General features: G+C 37.6%; 3 protein-coding genes across 5 annotated transcripts in view; 2 read left to right on the top strand and 1 right to left on the bottom strand.

Annotated features, from left to right (window-relative positions):
- The window catches only part of LOC127631217 (lysine-specific demethylase 2B-like), a 17,803-nt gene extending 13,950 nt beyond the window's left edge, over window positions 1–3,853 (bottom strand). For both annotated transcript variants that reach the window (XM_052109266.1, XM_052109267.1), the window contains exon 1: window positions 3,478–3,853. In XM_052109266.1, the coding sequence (XP_051965226.1) occupies window positions 3,478–3,534 (57 nt within the window). In that variant the 5' untranslated portion in view covers window positions 3,535–3,853. The remainder of the gene's footprint in view (window positions 1–3,477) is intronic.
- LOC127631221 (E3 ubiquitin-protein ligase RNF34-like) overlaps window positions 1–20,507 on the top strand; it is a 243,602-nt gene that overhangs the window by 34,408 nt on the left and 188,687 nt on the right. The gene's annotated exons all lie outside the window — the stretch shown is intronic.
- Window positions 6,464–19,832, top strand: LOC127631224 (calcium release-activated calcium channel protein 1-like). Its single transcript, XM_052109285.1, has 2 exons — window positions 6,464–6,735; window positions 16,546–19,832. The coding sequence occupies exons 1-2, from the start codon at window positions 6,622–6,624 to the stop codon at window positions 17,119–17,121; spliced, it is 690 nt and encodes a 229-aa protein (XP_051965245.1). The 5' UTR covers window positions 6,464–6,621; the 3' UTR covers window positions 17,122–19,832.

Raw genomic sequence — 20,507 nt, 5'->3', positions numbered from 1 at the left:
TCGAAACTTTGAATGAAAGATATCAGTTGAGGAAAGGCTGGGGTATAATTCGTATTTCAGGATGCTGTTCGGTCTCATGTATGGTCAAGCACGCAGCCTTTGAAAGCAAATTTTTTAATAATGTACAGATTTTGCTCTTATGGAAACAAATTATTACTTTTATTCACCAAAGTGGCGTTCAATTGATCACAATGTATAGTCAGGACATTAATAACATGAAGAATTACTATTACAATTTGAAAAATTTTTTCAGAACTTCTTAAACTACTTCAAAATGTTCTCATCAAAAAATCCTCCATGTGCAGAAATGACAGTTTTGCTGATCTTTGGCATTCTAGCTGTCAGTTTGACATTTGATCCCACGCTTCCTGTAGCACTTCCCTTAGATCTCGCTGTCTTGTCGGGCACTTCTCACACACCTTACAGTCTAGGTGATCCCACAAAAGCTCAGTGGGGTTAAGATCCAAAACACACTTTTCCAATTATCTGTTGTCTAATGTCTGTGTTTCTTTGCCAACTCTAACCTTTTCTTTTTGTTTTCTGTTACAAAAGTGTCTTTTTCTTTACAATTCTTCCCATAAGGCCTGCACCCCTGAGACTTCTCTTTACTGTTGTACATGAAACTGGTGTTGAGTGAGTAGAATTCAATGAAGCTGTCAGTTGAGGACATGTGAGGTGTCTATTTCTCAAACTAGAGACTCTGATGTACTTATCCTTTTGTTTAGTTGTACATCTGGCCTTCCACATCTCTTTCTGTCCTTGTTAGAGCCAGTTGTCCTTTTTGTCTTTGAAGACTGTAGTGTACACCTTTGTATGAAATCTTCAGATTTTTTTGCAATTTCAAGCATTGTATAGCCTTCATTCATCAAAAGAATAATTGACTGACGAGTTTCTAGAGAAAGCAGTTTATTTTTGAAATTCTTGACATACCAGTCTATTTCATAATGTGGCAACTCAAAAACTAACACAAAGACAATGTTAATCTTCATTTAACAAATCAAATAGCTTTCAACTGTGCTTGATATAATGGCAAGTGATTTTCTAGTACCAAATGATCAATTTAGCATGATTACTCAAGGATAAGGTGTTGGAGTGATGGCTGCTGGAAATGGGGTCTGTCTAGATTTGATAAAATATGACTTTTTTCAAATAGTGATGGTGCTGTGATCAGTAATGTCCTGACTATACTTTGTAATCAGTTTAATGCCACTTTGGTGAATTAAAGCACCAATTTCCTTCTGAAACAGCTAAATCTGTACATTATTCCAAACTATGACTGCTTTGTGATACTCTTTTAGTACAGTTAACTACGTGTGCATGTCCAGACGATGCACGGTTTGACACCGCAAAATCCGAACTGGCACGATTTAAGTCAGACTAAAGCATTTACATGCCATTTTAAAAAGACAAATTACTTTAATCCAACTGAAATTTAACTTTTAATGTGAAAGTAAATATCCTGAGAGAATCACCTTTCCCTTTACCCCCCCGCTGTTACCCCTGCCTGGACTAACGAGACCTCTTCCACAATTACATCTTGAGCCCTTTTCCACATCCCAGCACACATCTACCTACATAATCTGCAAAGGCATGCAAACCCCATTCTCCTAAAACACTTGATTTTGGTGTAGCCATGACCATACAGACGTCTTGAGTACAAGAATGGGAGCATAATAATAATTTGTCCTGATGTATATGGGATTAAAATTGTTTACTCATGTGTATACAAGGGAATTTATGTCCAATTCCTGGCTCTTTCTTATGCCAGCCTTATGTCACAAGATTCAGAGCTGGGAGTCAGAAGGAGTGAAATTCAAAGAACCAAATGTGTGCTTGAGTCATAAGGCCTCACTGCAACTAGTAATCTTGCAGAAGAGTGAAAACTACCACCTCTGCAAAATGGAGTGCACAATAGTGATGAACCAGAAACAAGTCACAGATACCATTATCAACTTTACGTGCTCTAGTGTGGCAAATTAATATGTAGTAGTATATGTAGACTCCTTAAGATTGATTCAATTGAGTGTAATGTTGTGGCCAAAGCACTGAACAGTTTGTGCAAATCAATCCAATTTATTGAAATTGACCAAACCCTGCTGATAAAAAAAACTGCTTAAACCAGCTTTCAGGATTTAGGGCATTTGTATGCTGGCCAAATAGCTATACAATCTAAACACGAGCTTGACCACGCTGGAAGACCAGCTAGACAAGTTGAAGACTATCCTGGCCAGGCTGGAATACCAGTTCAACCAGTTTAAACCAGTTAAGACTAGCAAACCATCTTAGGCTGTTTTTGTTATCAGCAGAGAAAACACATGCCCAAAGTAAACATACCTTTTTGACTTGCACACTACCCAAGCTAACCTCAGACGGGGGGGCCTGAGAGCAGCAGGGTCCTCCTATTGTTCCCCCCCATACTTTGCCCCTACCCTCCCCCATTAATAGCCAAAGAAGCTGCCTTAGAGATACAAGACCCATCTATACATCACTGCATGGATTAAGATGTTTTAGAATGTGTATGCCATGTCTTTAAATGACTGCATGGATTTCACATTGTGTATGTGGTTACCAAGCAGAGTTCCCCAATATACATTATACCTTGCACATGCTCATCTTTCCTAGTGTTCTTAATAATTCCAATATCTTGTTGGCAGATTCTCAGGAAAAACTGTGCATCTTGTAATGCTTCCTAAAACAATAATAAAACCTACCAGTCTTACGCTTCCATTTTCGACCTCAATGGATGCGTAAGAAATGTAAAAATATGTAAAGAATGTCTATGTAAAGAATAGACTAGATTTCCACACATAGAAGCAACAAGACAAACACGATGTTCCAATTCCTATTAAACGGTTTGAGTAGCAGTGCATTATAAGGAGAGAACTTCAGGGCAACACATGGCGAGTCATGCTGCTGCTTTAAGGAAACTTCAATCATGTCTTCCTTTAATGCAGTATTTCTACCAGAACACATGTAAGAATAAACTGATATCACCCCCCCAGCTATTAATCGAGAGCTGAAAGCCAAACAACGAGTTCAGGAAACATAAAGAGTGGTGTATACATCTTAAACTAACAAGCCTTTCAGAAGCAGGCATACATGACTCAAAGATTCAACAATCACAACCAAGAGCTTAAGCTCAGTGGAGACCAACACTAAGACAGAGGCTCAGGATTGGAAATACCACTCTTCTCCTTTTGTATCAGTGTTTTCTCTCCTGTCGCATTGAAACCCAAATGCATTTCCAGTTGCATGGAAATCTCACCATTCTTAGCCACTGAAAAGCTACTGCCACAAAGCAAACCCCAGAACACTCCTTGAAAGGGAAGAAAATGAAGAAAGCAGAGGCAGAAGTGGTGAACACACATGCAGACGCAGCCTTTTTGAGAGGCATGGCCATACAGGAAAGGGAACCTGAGAGGGGAGCTAATTGTTTGTGTGAGCGTGTATGTGTGGAGAGGGAGTGAGATCGCTGACCTGTTCGGCTGTATCCGAGTCGTAATCCTCATCGTCGGCGCTCAGTGACATGACCATGGCTGCCAGATCTCACAGCCAGCCAGACAAACAGAAAATAGACATGGATACGGCTCCCCCACAACAACAGTCACCCTCAGTCGCTCACTCGATTTCCTTTCTCTATTCCTCTTCCTCTAACCTTCCCCAATGTCTCGCTCCTATTTCGCTCCCTCTCTTTTCCTGTCTGGAAGGAGCAGCTGCACAGGCACACAGCAGCCTGCTACCTCATGCATAGGCACCAGAAAAAGTAGATAGGGGAGAGGGGGGCCTCATCTTAGCCAATCAGAGACCACCTGGCAGCTAGTTACAAGCTTGCCTACAAAGAGCACACATTGTGCAGTGGGTCTGGATGGGAGATTGAGAAGGGGGAGGGGTGGGACTGTCGCACACAAAAGAACTCTTGCTCTGGGAGTGATTCAGAGGGTCTGATTTGATCTTCCTCTTGCAAACAGGAAGTTATTGGTTCACTTGGGGTTGATTGATTCTGTCTTCTGTGTTTCATTGCTGCAATCATCAGTGCATGTAGGTTTCATACAAACAGTGTTTGTCACACAAGGAGGGGTGTTTCAAAAACTGCTGATTTGAATGACAATGGTCAAAAACGTCACAAGGGCTATCAGCCTTTATACCTAAACTAGTCAGATTAAAAGGAAGTCTTCATGAACAACCTCTGTAAACTCCCAACCACTTACATCTATTCAAAAAATGCAAAAGAAGAAAATAAAGATGCCACACAGCATTACAGGAACTGAGCAAAGTATTTATGCTCCATTTCATCTATTGCACTTCAAAGACTAATTATATGGGCATATCTGCAATGCAGTATGGTGTCTGTCTTTCAAGGAGAGGGTGATATCATGATAGTAACACTGTCTTTTGAAAATAAGCCCAAAAATAATAATGCTAACTTTAACTACACTGCAGCGTGAAGCATTTACATGTTTCCATTGATTATGGTATAAACAATGGGGTTACCTCCCCCCTGGAATCTACGCCCCTGTGTAGATGCACGATAAGAATCTTATATATATATATATATATACACTGAATACGTTTAGATGGCCATATTTGATATATTACATAGTTACCCTAGTTTGGTTATAAAGAAGCCATACTTACATCAAGTTATTATAAATGCAACCAATCCATGGTTTGACCTGTGGTTATTATGGTCTTACTAACAACACATATATTTATGGTTGCCAAGCAAAATATGGTGTGTGTGTGTGTGTGTGTAATATATATATATATAAAACACACTGGCAGCCAAAAGTTTGGAATAATGTGAAGATTTTGCTGTTTCGAAAGAAAATTGGTACTTTAATTCACCAAAGTGGCATTCAACTGATCGTAAAGTATAGTCAGGACATTACTGATGTTCAGCACAATCACTATTTGAAAAAAGTCATTTTTGATCAAATCTAGACAGACCCCATTTCCAGCAGCCATCACTCCAACACCTTATCCTTGAGTAATCATGCTAAATTGATAATTTGGTACTAGAAAATAACTTGCCATTATATCAAACACAGCTGAAAGCTATTTGTTAAATGAAGATTAACATTGTCTTTGTGTTAGTTTTTGAGTTGCCAGAGTATGCAATGAACTGGCATGTCTTAAGGTCAATATTAGGTCAAAAATAGCTAAAAAGAAACTGCTTTCTCTAAAAACTTGTCAGTCATTGTTTTGAGGAATGAAGGCTATACAATGCCAAAAAAGTAAAGATTTCATACAAAGGTGTACACTACAGTCTTCAAAGACAAAAGGACAACTGGCTCTAACAAGGACAGAATGAGATGTGGAAGGCCAGATGTACAACTAAACAAGAGGATAAGTTCATCAGAGTCTCTAGTTTGAGAAATAGACGCCTCACATGTCCTCAGCTGACAGCTTCATTGAATTCAACCTGCTCAACACCAGTTTCATGTAAAACAGTAAAGAGAAGACTCAGGAGTGCAGGCCTTATGGGACAAATTGCAAAGAAAAAGCCACTTTTGAAACAGAAAAACAAAAAGAAAATATTAGAGAGACATTGGACAACAGATAATTGGAAAAGTGTGTTTTAGAGCTTAACTCCATTGAGCTTTTGTGGTATCAGCTAGACTTTAAGGTGTGTGAGAAGTGCAGGACAAGACAGCCACATCTATGGCAAGTGCTACAGGAAGTGTGGTGTGAAATGTCACCCGAGTATCTGGACAAACTGACAGCTAGAATGACAAAGATATGCAAAGCTGTCATTGCTGCACATGGAGGATTTTTTGATGAGAACTCTTTGAAGTAGTTTAAGAAGTTCTGAACATGTTTTTCAAATTGTAATAGTAATTGTTCATGTTATTAATGTCCTGACTATACATTGTGATCAGCTGAATGCCACTTGGTAAATTAAAGTACCAATTTATTTCCATAAGAGCAAAATCTGTACATTATTAAAACTTTTGGCTGCCTCTCTCTCTCTCTCTCTCTCTCTCTCTCTATATATGCAAATACATACCTTACATGAAAATTCTTACAATTAAAAATGTGAGCGATTGACCTAGCTGGACTTTGTGCTAAGCAGTTGTTGACAAACAAACAAAATATATTTTACATACATCACAGAGTTGATGTAGAGAGATTACCTTAGTCATTCATCCCGATCATATTGATTCCAGATAAGAGTTTAAACTCACCTATTAGACAAACAAAATAGCAAGGCAATCATTATTTGAGGGGGAAATTAGTTACTGAGCACATAAACTACCATTTTAGGTGGATAATTAAGCATGTAATTAACTTTGTCAGTTGAATATACACTATATTTAGACGGCAACGATAAAAATAGCAAAGAAAAGCTTCCACAGGAAAAATGTTTTGGACTACAAACCCCATAAAGCACTACATAAGCAATCAATTGCAGCAGCGCATTCTGGGTAGCTTGACTTGTAGTTTCTCAAGGAACACACTGAATTGCAGATGAACCGAGTCACTGTAAGTTAGTAGTCTTACAATCCGAGTATGTCATATCGGGTTGAAGTGCTCCGGGTAATCAAGAGGCAATAAAGACGATTTTAGTTTAAACATTCGGGCAATTTTCACAACTTCTGATCTAACATCGAAACAAGCGCAATGAGTTTGAACGAGCACTCGCTTCAAGCTCTTTCATGGAGAAAACTTTACTTAAGTCGAGCCAAACTCAAAGCGACCAGCCGTACTTCTGCTCTGCTCTCCGGCTTCGCTATGGTGAGTCCATAAAGTGATCATTTGTAATTTTTTCTTTGAAGGAGAAACCGCCATTGCTTGGAAGAAATACGATAAGTATTTGGAGTTATAGCCGCACTTGTGACATGACGCATGACATGTCAATCGCTTTGATGCGCAAACGACACCTGGTATGGATATAGTGTAATCAGTGGGATCTGGACTTTCATTAAGAGATTTGACGATTTCACATTAGCGTTGCATTTAACAATAGACCCACTCTAAAAGAATAAGGGTGACATTGCAAACATAACATTGTTCTGCCTCTGCAGGCATAATTCAATTGTTCTGCCTCCACTAAAATACTAAAAGTTACTACAGTTGTTATTATTGCAGTAAACCTGTTACATTCATAGGGAACATGGAATTAACCTCAACTATCATTAAATAAACGCATATAATGGCAGAAAAGTTTTACACCGTTTTAAGGAGGGTCCTCCATAATCGTCAAGCTAGTATTATTTACAGTAGTAATACTTGTAGTAACTAGGCAAATGTTCCGGTAATTGTGGTTACCATGGTGAATCTATCATTGCTTTGATGGATTTCCCATTACCAGAACATTTCATGCATATTTAAGCCATCATGCCAACAGGAAACATGTTTCCTTGGACAGTGTTAAAGGGACAGTTTACCAAAAAGAAAAAAAAAAATCTTGACAATATTTACTCAAATTCATGTTGTTCCTAAACTGTGTGACTTTATTTCTTCTGTGGAGCACAAACAGAGATGTTAGGCATGTATAGGGATGGACAGCCTCAGGGCTCTATACACTAGAGGTGTTTCACAATACCACTAAGAACATAGAGAATGGACTTGCCTTCATATGAAGACCAGTCTTGACAAGCTATTTTGGAAGAACATACTCGGAAGGACAGCAGGATGTAGAACATATTGTGAGCTTTGTAATCTTCCTGTTGCGCAGTTGACCGCCCCTGCTCATCTTTAGCCATTGAGAGACCTACTGGCATTATCACTTATCAGTGACCGCATTATTATCATCGCAAAAGTGAGGTTTTGCAGGACTAGTGACATGTTAAAAGAATAATGTATGTTAACACTTGTTTCCTCCATGTGTTCATTACTTTATTAAAATTATGCCCAACCAAACAGCAAATGTTGATGGTGTTTAACGACTCTCACAAGCCACCAGACTTTCATGAGCTTACAGTGGGAAAATCTTCAGGGAAAACGCAAAGATAAAAGTCCTTTGTCTGCCACCTTAGTACCGGGTTCTTGACCACAAGTCACCATCCTATGCATCCTTGATAAAGTGTGCAACAGTCTGGTTTAGATCACATTACATTTTACCATAAACAAATTAATTTTCAATGATAACTTATAAAGATTTCAGGACAGACTTACCTTTATCCACGAGATTGCTCATCTATGGTATATCCTTCTGTTGAAGCCCTCTGTCTGCATTATTTCAACTTAATTCATAAAAATCGTGTTTGATAAAGGGATTCATTGTAAACATCTACATTTCCCATGGTACAGCAGAGAACGGTTCACCAATCAGAGAATATCGGCCAACAAAGCCCGTGAAATTTGCCTCGGATCGACCACCCACTCCAAAGACGCACTGTGAGTGACGTAATCGAGTCGATCTCCCTTCACCCTTAAACTGCTTACAGTATCTATTTGTACGTATCAGAATATTTTGCAATAAACATAAAATCTATTGTTTCTATACTTATAATCAACAATCTAAAATCAATCGTTTTATGTATTTCCTTAATTTTTTATTAAATTACATCATTTGCAATGCTTCATGGGAATGTAGTTTATTGAAACAGGTTAAGTACACAACCTTGTACCTTGTACCTAGTGATTCACCTCGGAGCTGGTTGGTTTTGTTGGCTTAGAACTCTTTAATGGAGAATTTTACGAAAAGCCTATGGAAAAATGAATGGGAAAAATACTTCTGGAACCCATACACTGAAGTGGGCAAGGCACTGTTGTGCTCTATTCAGCCAGATCAAGAACATATCTGGGTACTTTTTTTGCTTTCTGTACTGTGTTCTTGAGTATTGAAATTGAACTTCGGCAGTGAATGATCCACGCAACGTAAGAACTCAAAAGAACGCACACTGAGAAACAGCCTATAGTTTACGCTGCATCAGAGAACACTGCAAATACATTGATTTCAATGGGGATGGTGTGTCAGAAGTATGGAGAGGGAAAACTCAAGGTTTTACCATAGTGAGGCTTTGTCATGCAAACAAAGTTGAGATACGCATATTTACACGTGCAGATAAAATAGTCATGCAAATTTTCTGACAGATTGAACACAGGTGTGCACACAGAAATTTGTTCATACCTTTATGCTAATGTTGCAATCTGGAGTATTCTAAATGAAGAAGCGCCTCTCCACAGTTAGTAATTTGAATAAATCATGCCCATACAATCTCCATTCTTCACTCTGCAAACCTATTGCTCACAGCAAAGTTTTCAAGTAAAGCCAAGTGTCCACTGCAGTTTAGAGCAACCTCAAAACCAGCGGAACCACATTTAACACGTTTTATATAGGCCTTGACAACACGTGATCACCTGCATTGTATGCAGAACCTATGTCAGATCGAGATATAATGCTATTTTTTTGTTACTCAAATAAAAATTGCAATGAATAAAATTGTGTGTATATATATATATATATATATTAGTGGCCAAAAGTTTATAATAATGTAGAGTTGTGGCCAGAAATAGTGGCACCCTTGGTAAATATGAGCAAAGAAGGCTGAAAAATCTGCATCGTTTATCCTTTTGATCTTTCATTAAAAAATAAAATCACAAAAATCTAACCTTTAATTGAATTAAAACTATTGAAATGGTTGGATCTCATTATTAAATATTTTTCTCCAAAATGCATTGGCCATAATTATTGGCACCTTTTTCATTTTTGCAACCTCAATTGCCAAGATAACAGCTCTGATTCTTCTCTTATAATGCCTAATGAGGTTGGAGAACATCTGGCAAGTGATCTGAGACCATTCCTCCACACATAATCTCTACAGATCCTTCGAATTTTGAGGTCCATGTTGGTGGACTCTCCTCTTCAGTTCACCCCACACATTTTCTATGGGGTTCAGGTCAGGGGACTGGGATGGCCATTGCAAAACCTTGATTTTGTGATCAGTGAACCATTTTTGTGTTGATTTTGATGGTTTTTTTTAATCATTGTCCTGCTGGAAGATCCAATCAGGGCCCATTGTAAGCTTTCTGGCTGAGGCAGTCAGGTTTTTATTTTGTATCTGTTGGTATTTGATGGAGTCTGTAATGCCATGTATCTGAACAAGATGTCCAGTACCTCTGGCAGAAAAACAGCCCCACAACATTAAAGATCCAGCACCACATGTAACCGTGGCCATTGGGTGGCACTTCATCTCTGTGTGCGCCAAACCCATCTCTGGTGTTTGCTGCCAAAAAGCTCTATTTTTGTATTATCTGACCACAGAACCCGGTTGCATTTGGAGTTCCACTAGTGTCTGGCAAACTGAAGACACCTGAATTTGTTGTTGGATGAGAGCAGAGGCTTTTTTCTTGAAACCCTCCCAAACCACTTGTGGTGATGTAGGTGATGTCTGATATAGATTATTTTTAATTTTCTGACCCAAAGACCCATCTAATTTCTGCAATTCTCCAGCTGTGATCCTTGGAGATTCTTTGGCCACTTGAACTATCCTCCTCACTGTGTGGAGACAATATAGACACATGTCCTTTTCCAGGCCGATTCTTAAGATCTCACGTTGATTGGAACATGTAAATGATTGCTCTGATGGTGGAAATGGGCATTTTCAATGCTTTGGCTTTATTCTTATAGCCACTTCCCATTTTGTGAAGCTCAACAACCTTTTGCCGCACCTCAGAACTATATTCTTTAGTCGAACACACTGTGATGTTACTTCATATTTATACCACTGTGAAACAGGAAGTCATGGCTACACAATTTCATGTTTCTTTGTCTCCCAAGTGCACTAAAAAATTTAAAATATGAATGGGAATATACTTCAGATGTATTTTACTCAAAAGAATTTCTAGGGGTGCCAATAATTGTGGCCAATGTGTTTTGGAGAAAAATATTTATTTAATAATGAGATATTTCCTCTCTTTCACTTGTTTTATTTAAAGGTTAGATTTTTATTTTTTATTTTTATGAAAGATCAAAAGGATAAACATTGCAGATGTTTTTTTTCACAGCCTTCTTTGCTCATATTTACCATGGGTGCCATTTATTTTTGGCCAACACTGTACAGATTTTGCTCTTATGGAAAGAAGTTGTTACTTTTATTCACCAAAGTGACATTCAACAATGTACAATATAGTCAGGACATTAATAATGTGAAAAATTACTATTAAAATTTGAATCAAATGTTCAGAACTTCTTAAACTACTACAAAATTTCTCATCAAAAAATTCCTCCACATGCAGCAATGACAGTTTTGCAGATCTTTGGCATTCTTGCTGTCAGTTTGTCTTGATACTCTGGTGACATTTCACACCACACTTCCTGTAGCACTTGCCATAGATGTGGTGGTCTTGTCGGGCACTTCTCACACACCTTATAGTCTAGATGACAATTTCAAGCATTTTATAGCCTTTATTCCTTCAAAACAATGATTGACTGACAGGTTTCTAAAGAAAGCAGTTTCTTTTTTTGCCATTTTTGAACTAATATTAACCTTAAGACATGCCAGTTCACTGCATACTCTGGCAACTCAAAAACAAACACAATGTTAAGCTTCATTTAACGAACAAGATAGCTTACAACTGTGTTTAATATAATGACAAGGGATTTTCTAGTACCAAATGATTAATTTAGCATGATTACTCAAGGATAAGGTGTTGGAGTGATGGCTGCTGGAAATGGGGTCTGTCTAGATTTGATCGAAAATGACTTTTCAAATAGTAATGGTGCTGTTTTTTTACATCAGTAATGTCCTGACTTTACTTTGTGATCAGTTGAATGCCACTTTGGTGAATTAAAGTACTAATTTCCTTCCGAAACAGTAAAATCTGTGCATTATTCCAAACTTTTGGCCGTGTGTGTGTGTGTGTGTGTGTGTGTGTGTGTGTGTGTGTGTGTGTGTATGTATATATATATATGTATATATATATATATATATATATATATATATACATACATGCCTAAGGCACGTTCACTTAGAAGAGCAGCGACCCTGGGCATCTTTTTTTTAAATGTTTTTCAGAGTCAGTAGAAAGGTCTCTTTAGTGTCCTAAGTTTTCATAACTGTGACCTTAATTGCTTACCGTCTGTAAGCTGTTATGGCAATTTTCCACTGCACGTTATGGTTCGACTCGCCTCAACTCTACTCACTCTACATTTCTGAGCTTGCATTTCCACTGCAGTTTAGTGCCACCTCAACATGGGTGGGATTATAGGCTGATTGCCATAGTTGCGCCACCTCTACTGCCGTGACATCGTCTTAAACACGACACAAACTGACCAAAACAATAACACGACCACTAGCTGTTAGCTACTAGATCATTGTGCTGCATAAAGCAGTTGTTGCATGGTGATTTTACACAAGTGTAACAGTTAAATTGGTCTGGTTGTTTTAGAAGCAAGCTTTCCAGTAGCTGGTCAACTAAATAAAGTGAAGCTTTCAAGCAGAGTATAGAGTTAATGTAACAAAACGTACCATCCTCCATCGTGGATCAACACCGTGCCTGAGTCCAGGGCATTTTCCCTCCCATTCCTCGCCGATTTAGATAGCGTCCATTTGGTCGAACCACTTCCACATTTCCTTGATGGTCCTGTAGACACTTTTACGTTTTTTTTACTTTTCCCTACACAGTTGGTAGGTCTGGTGTTAGTTATATATATATAATTTTTAAATATTTAAAAATAACTATGCAGAATTATTTCATTATTATATATTGAATTATTGTTATATGCGGGGCTTTCTCAGGAAATATTTGTATATGTGATTAATCACGATTAATTAATCGGGACGCCACGTAATTAATTAGATAAAACATTTTTATTGATTGACATTCCTAATTATAATTTTATTTATTTATTGTTATTATTATGTTTTTTTTTAAATGTTTTATTGTAGACTTATTGAATAAGGCACATTGTGTTGAATTGTGTTTTAGCATTCTTCATTTGTTCATTCAACTGTTTATGGTACAGTAGCATACAATTGAAGTCAGAAGTTACATACACTTACACTCACCTAAAGGATTATTAGGAACACCTGTTCAATTTCTCATTAATGCAATTATCTAATCAACCAATCACATGGCAGTTGCTTCAATGCATTTAGGGGTGTGGTCCTGGTCAAGACAATCTCCTGAACTCCAAACTGAATGTCAGAATGGGAAAGAAAGGTGATTTAAGCAATTTTGAGCGTGGCATGGTTGTTGGTGCCAGACGGGCCGGTCTGAGTATTTCACAATCTGAAATACTCAGTTACTGGGATTTTCACGCACAACCATTTCTAGGGTTTACAAAGAATGGTGTGAAAAGGGAAAAACATCCAGTATGCGGCAGTCCTGTGGGCGAAAATGCCTTGTTGATGCTAGAGGTCAGAGGAGAATGGGCCGACTGATTCAAGCTGATAGAAGAGCAACTTTGCCTGAAATAACCACTCGTTACAACCGAGGTATGCAGCAAAGCATTTGTGAAGCCACAACACGCACATCCTTGAGGTGGATGGGCTACAACAGCAGAAGACCCCACCGGGTACCACTCATCTCCACTACAAATAGGAAAAAGAGGCTACAATTTGCAAGAGCTCACCAAAATTGGACAGTTGAAGACTGGAAAAATGTTGCCTGGTCTGATGAGTCTCGATTTCTGTTGAGACATTCAGATGGTAGAGTCAGAATTTGGCATAAACAGAATGAGAACATGGATCCATCATGCCTTGTTACCACTGTGCAGGCTGGTGGTGGTGTAATGGTGTGGGGGATGTTTTCTTGGCACACTTTAGGCCCCTTAGTGCCAATTGGGCATCATTTAAATGCCACGGCCTACCTGAGCATTGTTTCTGACCATGTCCATCCCTTTATGGCCACCATGTACCCATCCTCTGATGGCTACTTCCAGCAGGATAATGCACCATGTCACAAAGCTCGAATCATTTCAAATTGGTTTCTTGAACATGACAATGAGTTCACTGTACTAAAATGGCCCCCACAGACACCAGATCTCAACCCAATAGAGCATCTTTGGGATGTGGTGGAACGGGAGCTTCGTGCTCTGGATGTGCATCCCACAAATCTCCATCAACTGCAAGATGCTATCCTATCAATATGGGCCAACATTTCTAAAGAATGCTTTCAGCACCTTGTTGAATCAATGCCACGTAGAATTAAGGCAGTTCTGAAGGCGAAAGGGGGTCAAACACAGTATTAGTATGGTGTTCCTAATAATCATTTAGGTGAGTGTAGGTTGAAGTTACTAAAACAAATTTTTTTAACCACTCCACAGATTTAATATTTGCAAACTAGTTTTAGCAAGTTGTTTAGGGCATCTATTTGGTGTCTGGCATGAGTAATGTTTTCCAGCATTTGTTTACAGACAGATTGTTTCACTTTTAATTGACTAAATCACAATTCCAGTGGGTCAGAAGTTTACATACACTTAAGTTAACTGTGCCTTTTAAGCAGCTTGGAAAATTCCAAATGATGTCAAGCCTTTAGACAATTAGCCAATTTGCTTCTGATAGAAGGTGTAATGAACTGGAGGTGTACCTGTTGATGTATTTTAAGGCTTGCCTTCAAACTCATTGCCTCTTTGCTTGAAATCATGGGAAAATCAAAAGAAATCAGCCAAGACCTCAGGAAAAAACATTTTTGGACCTCCACAATCTGGTTCAGCCTTGGGAGCAATTTCCAAATGCCTGAAGGTACCACCAAGGTTCATCTGTACAAACAATAGTACACAAGTATAAACACCAGGGGACCATGCAGGATCAAACCACTCATGAAGGAGACTAATTCTGTCTCCTAGAGATGAACGTAGTTTGGTGTGAAAAGTGCAAATAAATTCCAGAACAACAACAAAGGACATTTTGAAGATGCTGGAGGAAACAGGTAGACAAGTGTCTATATCTACAGTAAAACGAGTCCTATATCGACATAACCTGACCTATCGAAAAACTGAGTTTAAATGTATTTGGCCAAGGTGTATGTAAACTTCTGACTTCAACTGTACATTCAGGAACTTTGGCATTTTGTTGTTTTGTTCACATGTATACTTTTTCCTAATAGCGAAGACACATCTAATCAAATTAAGCTACATTACTCCTAAAAAACTACCCTGTAATACGAAACCAAAACTGAATGTCAAAGTAGGTTTTTAAAAAAGAATATTTTTCTCTTTTGTGTTCGGAGACCAAATGAAATGCAGTGACTTCTAGAATCACAATGCATCACTTGTAACAACATGAATAACACCGTTCAGTAATTCCTGGACATAATATCAAGTAATGGTTTAAAGATTGTCAGTGTTAATTTTACATATAAACTTACTGTAATTTATTGAGACTGTCTGCAGTTGAAAAAAATAGATTTATCACTATGAAATATGATTGCTATGAATTATCACCGTGTGTTAAATGGCCTTGTGAGCCATTTAATGGCAAATAATTATATTAACGATAATAGTTTTGATAAGAGAGTTTGATGATGTCTTAATAGGGTTATTTTGACAAATGTGTTTCAGGAAGTCTTAAGCTATTGTAAGATCCTGTAATATTCATTCAGAGGTTGATTACTCTGCTTGTGGTTAGGCCGAGAGCAGTAAACACAGTGTTGCGCATGCAGGAAATTAGTCAAATATGAGTGGGATGCGGAAACAAAATTTCACAAACTCTTCTCAGACTTGAGGACTGGTGTGAGCATGCAGCATAATTACACATTTCAGTTTAACTGCATTTTTTCAGTTAGCTATATTGTGTCAGTGCACTTGTATTGTAAACTTCTACAGACTCTCCAGTTCATATGCATACCTGTCATCATGGCAACCTAGTTGTAAAATTTAAAATAACTTTACACAGAAAAGGTTAGTAAGCGAATTTATCACACTAAAATCATGTTAACACGTGTTGTTTACCTCTTGTGGTTACACTTTTCAAACAGTGAGTACTTAAACGTATACGGCTTGTCCCCCATTCACTTCCATTGTAAGTGCCTCACTTTCACCCAGATTTGTGCTTTTTTTTTTTTAAAGAAAAGGTAGGAAGAGTCTAAATGAATCTTTGTGGTAATCAACATTATTCCACAAGTGCTGTTGATTAAGCTTAACTTGAACTGAATCAGTTATATTCCTTTAAGCCCTGGTGCCGTATTTAAATTGTATATTCAATGGACCCTTTCCATAGACTGTGACGCGTCTCCACCTATATTTAAAATGTGTAAAATTTTATTAGGGTAAATTTATAACATTATTCTTTTGTGTTATATTACCTTTGCATTATAAATACTTGGCTAATAAAAACTAGTAAACACTGCTGCAATGGTGTTTCTAATACATCTGTTGCAGGAGTGAAAGTAAATTTGGCATTTTTCTGTCTTATTATTCTGCTCTTTATTATTTCCCCTTTTGGAAACTCGTAGACATTTAGTATTGGTTGTTTCTGTTGAAGCAAATGGGAGTGCAATAATATTTGCTGTGGTCTCACATTAACCACTGTATAAGTGTTCTAAACATAGAAATGTGAAAAGGGTCCATCATCGATTCATGTAGACCACATAGGCGGAGACCGTCCAGCTTGAATGGCACCTATGCTCCTATGGTAATGTCTAATGTGTTTTCAGGTGGCGATGGTAGAGGTACAGTTGGAAGAAGATCACAAGTACCCTCCTGGCTTATTAATTGCCTTCAGCGCCTGCACAACAGTGCTGGTAGCTGTCCACCTCTTTGCCTTGATGATCAGCACCTGCATCCTGCCCAACCTGGAGGCTGTGAGCAACGTCCACAATCTTAACTCCATAAAAGAATCACCACACGAGCGAATGCATTGCCATATCGAGCTGGCCTGGGCCTTCTCCACCGTCATCGGTACACTCCTCTTCCTTGCAGAGGTGGTCCTTCTCTGCTGGGTGAAGTTCCTCCCTCTGAAGAATAAAAAGACAGGCCCTAATGAACCTACAGAACCTCCAGGTATCAGCCCAGGAGAAGCTGCTGCAATCGCCTCCACCACCATCATGGTGCCCTTTGGCTTGGTGTTTATTGTTTTTGCAGTGCATTTCTATCGTTCGCTGGTCAGCCACAAAACAGACCGGCAGTTCCAGGAGTTGGAGGCACTATCCAACATCACGCGGCTGCAGAACGAGCTGGATCACAGGGGGGAGGCCTCCAATTTGCAATCCTCTTCAGCACATTTTGCCTAGTGTAAGCACGTTTGATGAGCCCTTGTTCTTACACCAAATAATTCCTTAAAAGGGCCATCGTCACCAATGATTGGACACAAAGTGGTGGGAATTAGGATCCTGCAATGCAATGCAATACAATACGATATCATCACACTATTTTGGTCACAGCATGATACACAATGCTGTTCTTTTTGTGTGTGTTTTGTGTTTTAGTACACCAAGTATTGTGTATTTAGTTTTTTCAGTTTGACTGCAACAAGATCATAGCTTGTTTTCTGCAGACTAAAGTGAACACAAGCTTGATTTGAACACAGAATCTGAAATTTGTGCCACCGTGTTTTACAGTACTTGTGAAACAATTCGCATTGTTGTTACAAATGAAAAGGTAATTGGCTTGATATGGGAAAATAATCATAATAATGCTTGGCATCAGTTTATTGATTCAGTTTCATGACAAAAGAATGTTATGTTATACTGTTTTGAGCATCCTTCCCTGTGTTTTTAACTGTATATTGTGGACTTAACACACATGATTCATTCAATCTCAGTGCTTTTTATAGGATGCTTCCTCCTGGGGAGCACAAGGTGTTTAAAATTGCAGAATTCAAATGAGCAATCCCTGAAGAATAACATGGTTTTTAGATATTTTTCTCACTGAGTAGGTAGTTGGCTGAACATTGCTGGCAGCATTATAGCAGCAGCTGTTTGGCTGAATGTCTTAGTGTCATTTCATAAATTGCACTTTTTATATATATATATATATATATATATATATATATATAATTATTATTATTATTCTAATAAAAAATATATATATTTTTGGTTTACTGTTAGGACAAACTCCCAAACACCGAGTAAGCAAAGCACATTTTTCTGTATTATGTAAAAAAAAAAATAGTTTTCAGGTTAATTGCATAGGGTACAACAGAGCTAAAGGTCCAATTGGTCAGAAAATGTATCAAGGTAAAAAAAAATTGATGGAGCAACATAATTTGTCTGAAAAGAAATAATAACAGAAGATTGTTTTGATTACAATTCAGTTAAAAAAAAAAAGTGGGTTTTCCCCTCACATGGGGTAACAGGCCCCTATGGGATTTAAAGTGATATTGTGTAGATACCGAGGCAATAGTTATTGGGCACAATTTGTCAACTAATGCAAATAGTTTTACGACCGCAAAAAGCTTTTTTTGAGTAACAAATTAGGATGATGCTTACGCAAAATAAACTTCAGGAAAAAGTCAAACATTTCCTGTTCATTTCAAACACATTTGGTATTTTATTACATCTGAAGTATTCTATAAACAAACTGAACTCTATTGTGATGGGATCAATCATGTGAGCCCACTTTGAACATTTTTCATACAAATCTATTCCCCCACTTTAACACCCCCAATGTGTTTAATAGGGGCCTTTAGCCCCTGCAACAGGGGGCTTTTAACTCCAAATACTATCCTTTCACTTATTGGACAGTTATTGACACATATAGTCAAAACTCAAAAGAAATGTGTTAATTTCAGAGATTGTCATAAATTTGCAACATTTTAAAAAAATAATAAAAATGAGATCAAATTGCCTCAAAATCAGCCCGTAGACACTACACGCAAAGATCTCATGGATGAGGAGAATTTTCCAGTGTATAGTGACAAACAAGTGTTTATGAAAGTGCTGTGGTAGTTTTTGTTGCTATTTAGCATTTTGGGAGAAAGAAAATCAATAGAGCATTTTACCCTACAGAGCCTTTAGCCCTGTTGTACCTTATGTGTCCAAAAAAAAATACAAAATTAGTCTAAATATTTTTTCAACACTGTGCAATTAATTTGAAAGTGTGTCGACATGTCTTGAAGTTGAAATATTGTTACCATGGCAATGACCTACATTTTTATACTTAATGCTTTTTATCTTAAATGTATTTTGCAATAGAGATATTCTGAAGCCTCGTGTTTCTTTTATCCCCTGTGATCGGAAAACCAAAACCAAAATACATTAAGACCTGTCTTAAAGAATGAATCTTTACAAATGACAATAGTACTGAATATATCTTATATCTTGTGCTGTTACTATAGTTGCTTAATAATGTTTATTTTTGTATTTCAAACTGTGCATTGAATGATACAGAAGTATATTTTTGATTAGTCTTGTACAAGTCTTTTTATGGTCTTAAAATAAGTAACTGACTTAACGTAAATAACCGATCAAACAAAACTGTATATAATATACAGGCCTGTACGATAAATGTAATAATAATAATAAAAAAAGGTCAGAACACTGGAATATGTTCACAATTCACAAAGACTTTGTTTTCTAATACATTTGATGGTTTTAAACTTGAAATCTGTCACTATAAACTTGACAAAAAATGATGGTTGAGAAGATTGGCTCATTAATAAGCAATACACAATTAACAAAAACGAAATACACACAACAAATTGCTAAAGATACAATGCACAATTTATGAAAGTGGAACTTACTGAGGAGCTACCTCTGTGGTTTGCATCTGTAAAAGTCCATGTCCTTTGGTGGGAATGCAAATATTCCAAAAATTAGTTTATTGTGTATTGGAATTTCAGAGCAACCTAGCCAAAATCAATGGAGATTTAGAGTCATTTTTCCTGATTTTATTAGATGTCATCTGGGAAAGTATTCAAGGTTAATCCAAACTTCTATGTCCTTGTCAGTTAGGCCTATACTTGTCAAATAGAATGCAAGGATTTACAAAATAAAAATGTACAAAGGCTTATCAAAGAGTTGAGTTTGTCTTATTGTGTACGAAAACATTTGAGTGGATACAGGGTCAACTGATCTTTAAGAATGGCACAAATGGTATTACACATTACAATTTACACAATTGCTTGTCACAAGTTTGAATTTGTTAGAAGGTTATGCAGGCACAGTTGCATATCAGAAATGATATGTTGCTTGTTGGAACATATTTTAAAGGGATAGTTCACCAAAAATGACAAATATCTCATCGTTTCCTTACATTCATCTCTCGCAAATAATTGTATTTTACTTGAAAAATGGCAGCATGACATTTACATCGCCTGAGTCCTGTAATACACGAGCATCCTGCTGTCTGGACCTCCCCTGTATCTACAGTATATACATAATCTCTGCACAACAAACTCTTCAGGTTCTGACTATATGCTTTAAAATAAACATAATTATCTACAGTTCTCAAAACATGCCAATCTTTACAGCTGTGAAATGTGAAACGCATCAACAGCTCTATACCCACACGAACACACATATAAGTAGGCTACAATGGGAACTATTCAGCGATTAATTTATGTCATTGCCTCATGACATCACAAGTAGCCTACGTAATTCTAACATCCCGGTGTTAAGGCCCAGGGGCCGGATTCACAAAACTTTCTTAAGAAGAATTTTCTTCTTGACTTCCATTT

The sequence above is a fragment of the Xyrauchen texanus genome, chromosome 37 (genome assembly GCF_025860055.1).
Source record: "Xyrauchen texanus isolate HMW12.3.18 chromosome 37, RBS_HiC_50CHRs, whole genome shotgun sequence".
In the NCBI taxonomy this organism is placed as follows: Eukaryota; Metazoa; Chordata; class Actinopteri; order Cypriniformes; family Catostomidae; genus Xyrauchen; species Xyrauchen texanus.
Note: the sequence above shows the minus strand (reverse complement) of the source record. Positions and strands in the feature narration are given on the sequence as shown.

What these genes read in the sequence shown, in the direction of transcription:
- LOC127631224 (XM_052109285.1), top strand. Translation starts at nt 6,622, where the DNA reads ATGAGTTTGAACGAGCACTCGCTTCAAGCTCTTTCATGGAGAAAACTT. An exon ending in TGCTCTCCGGCTTCGCTATG is followed by an intron (nt 6,736 to 16,545) that starts GTGAGTCCATAA and finishes ATGTGTTTTCAG; the next exon opens with GTGGCGATGGTAGAGGTACA.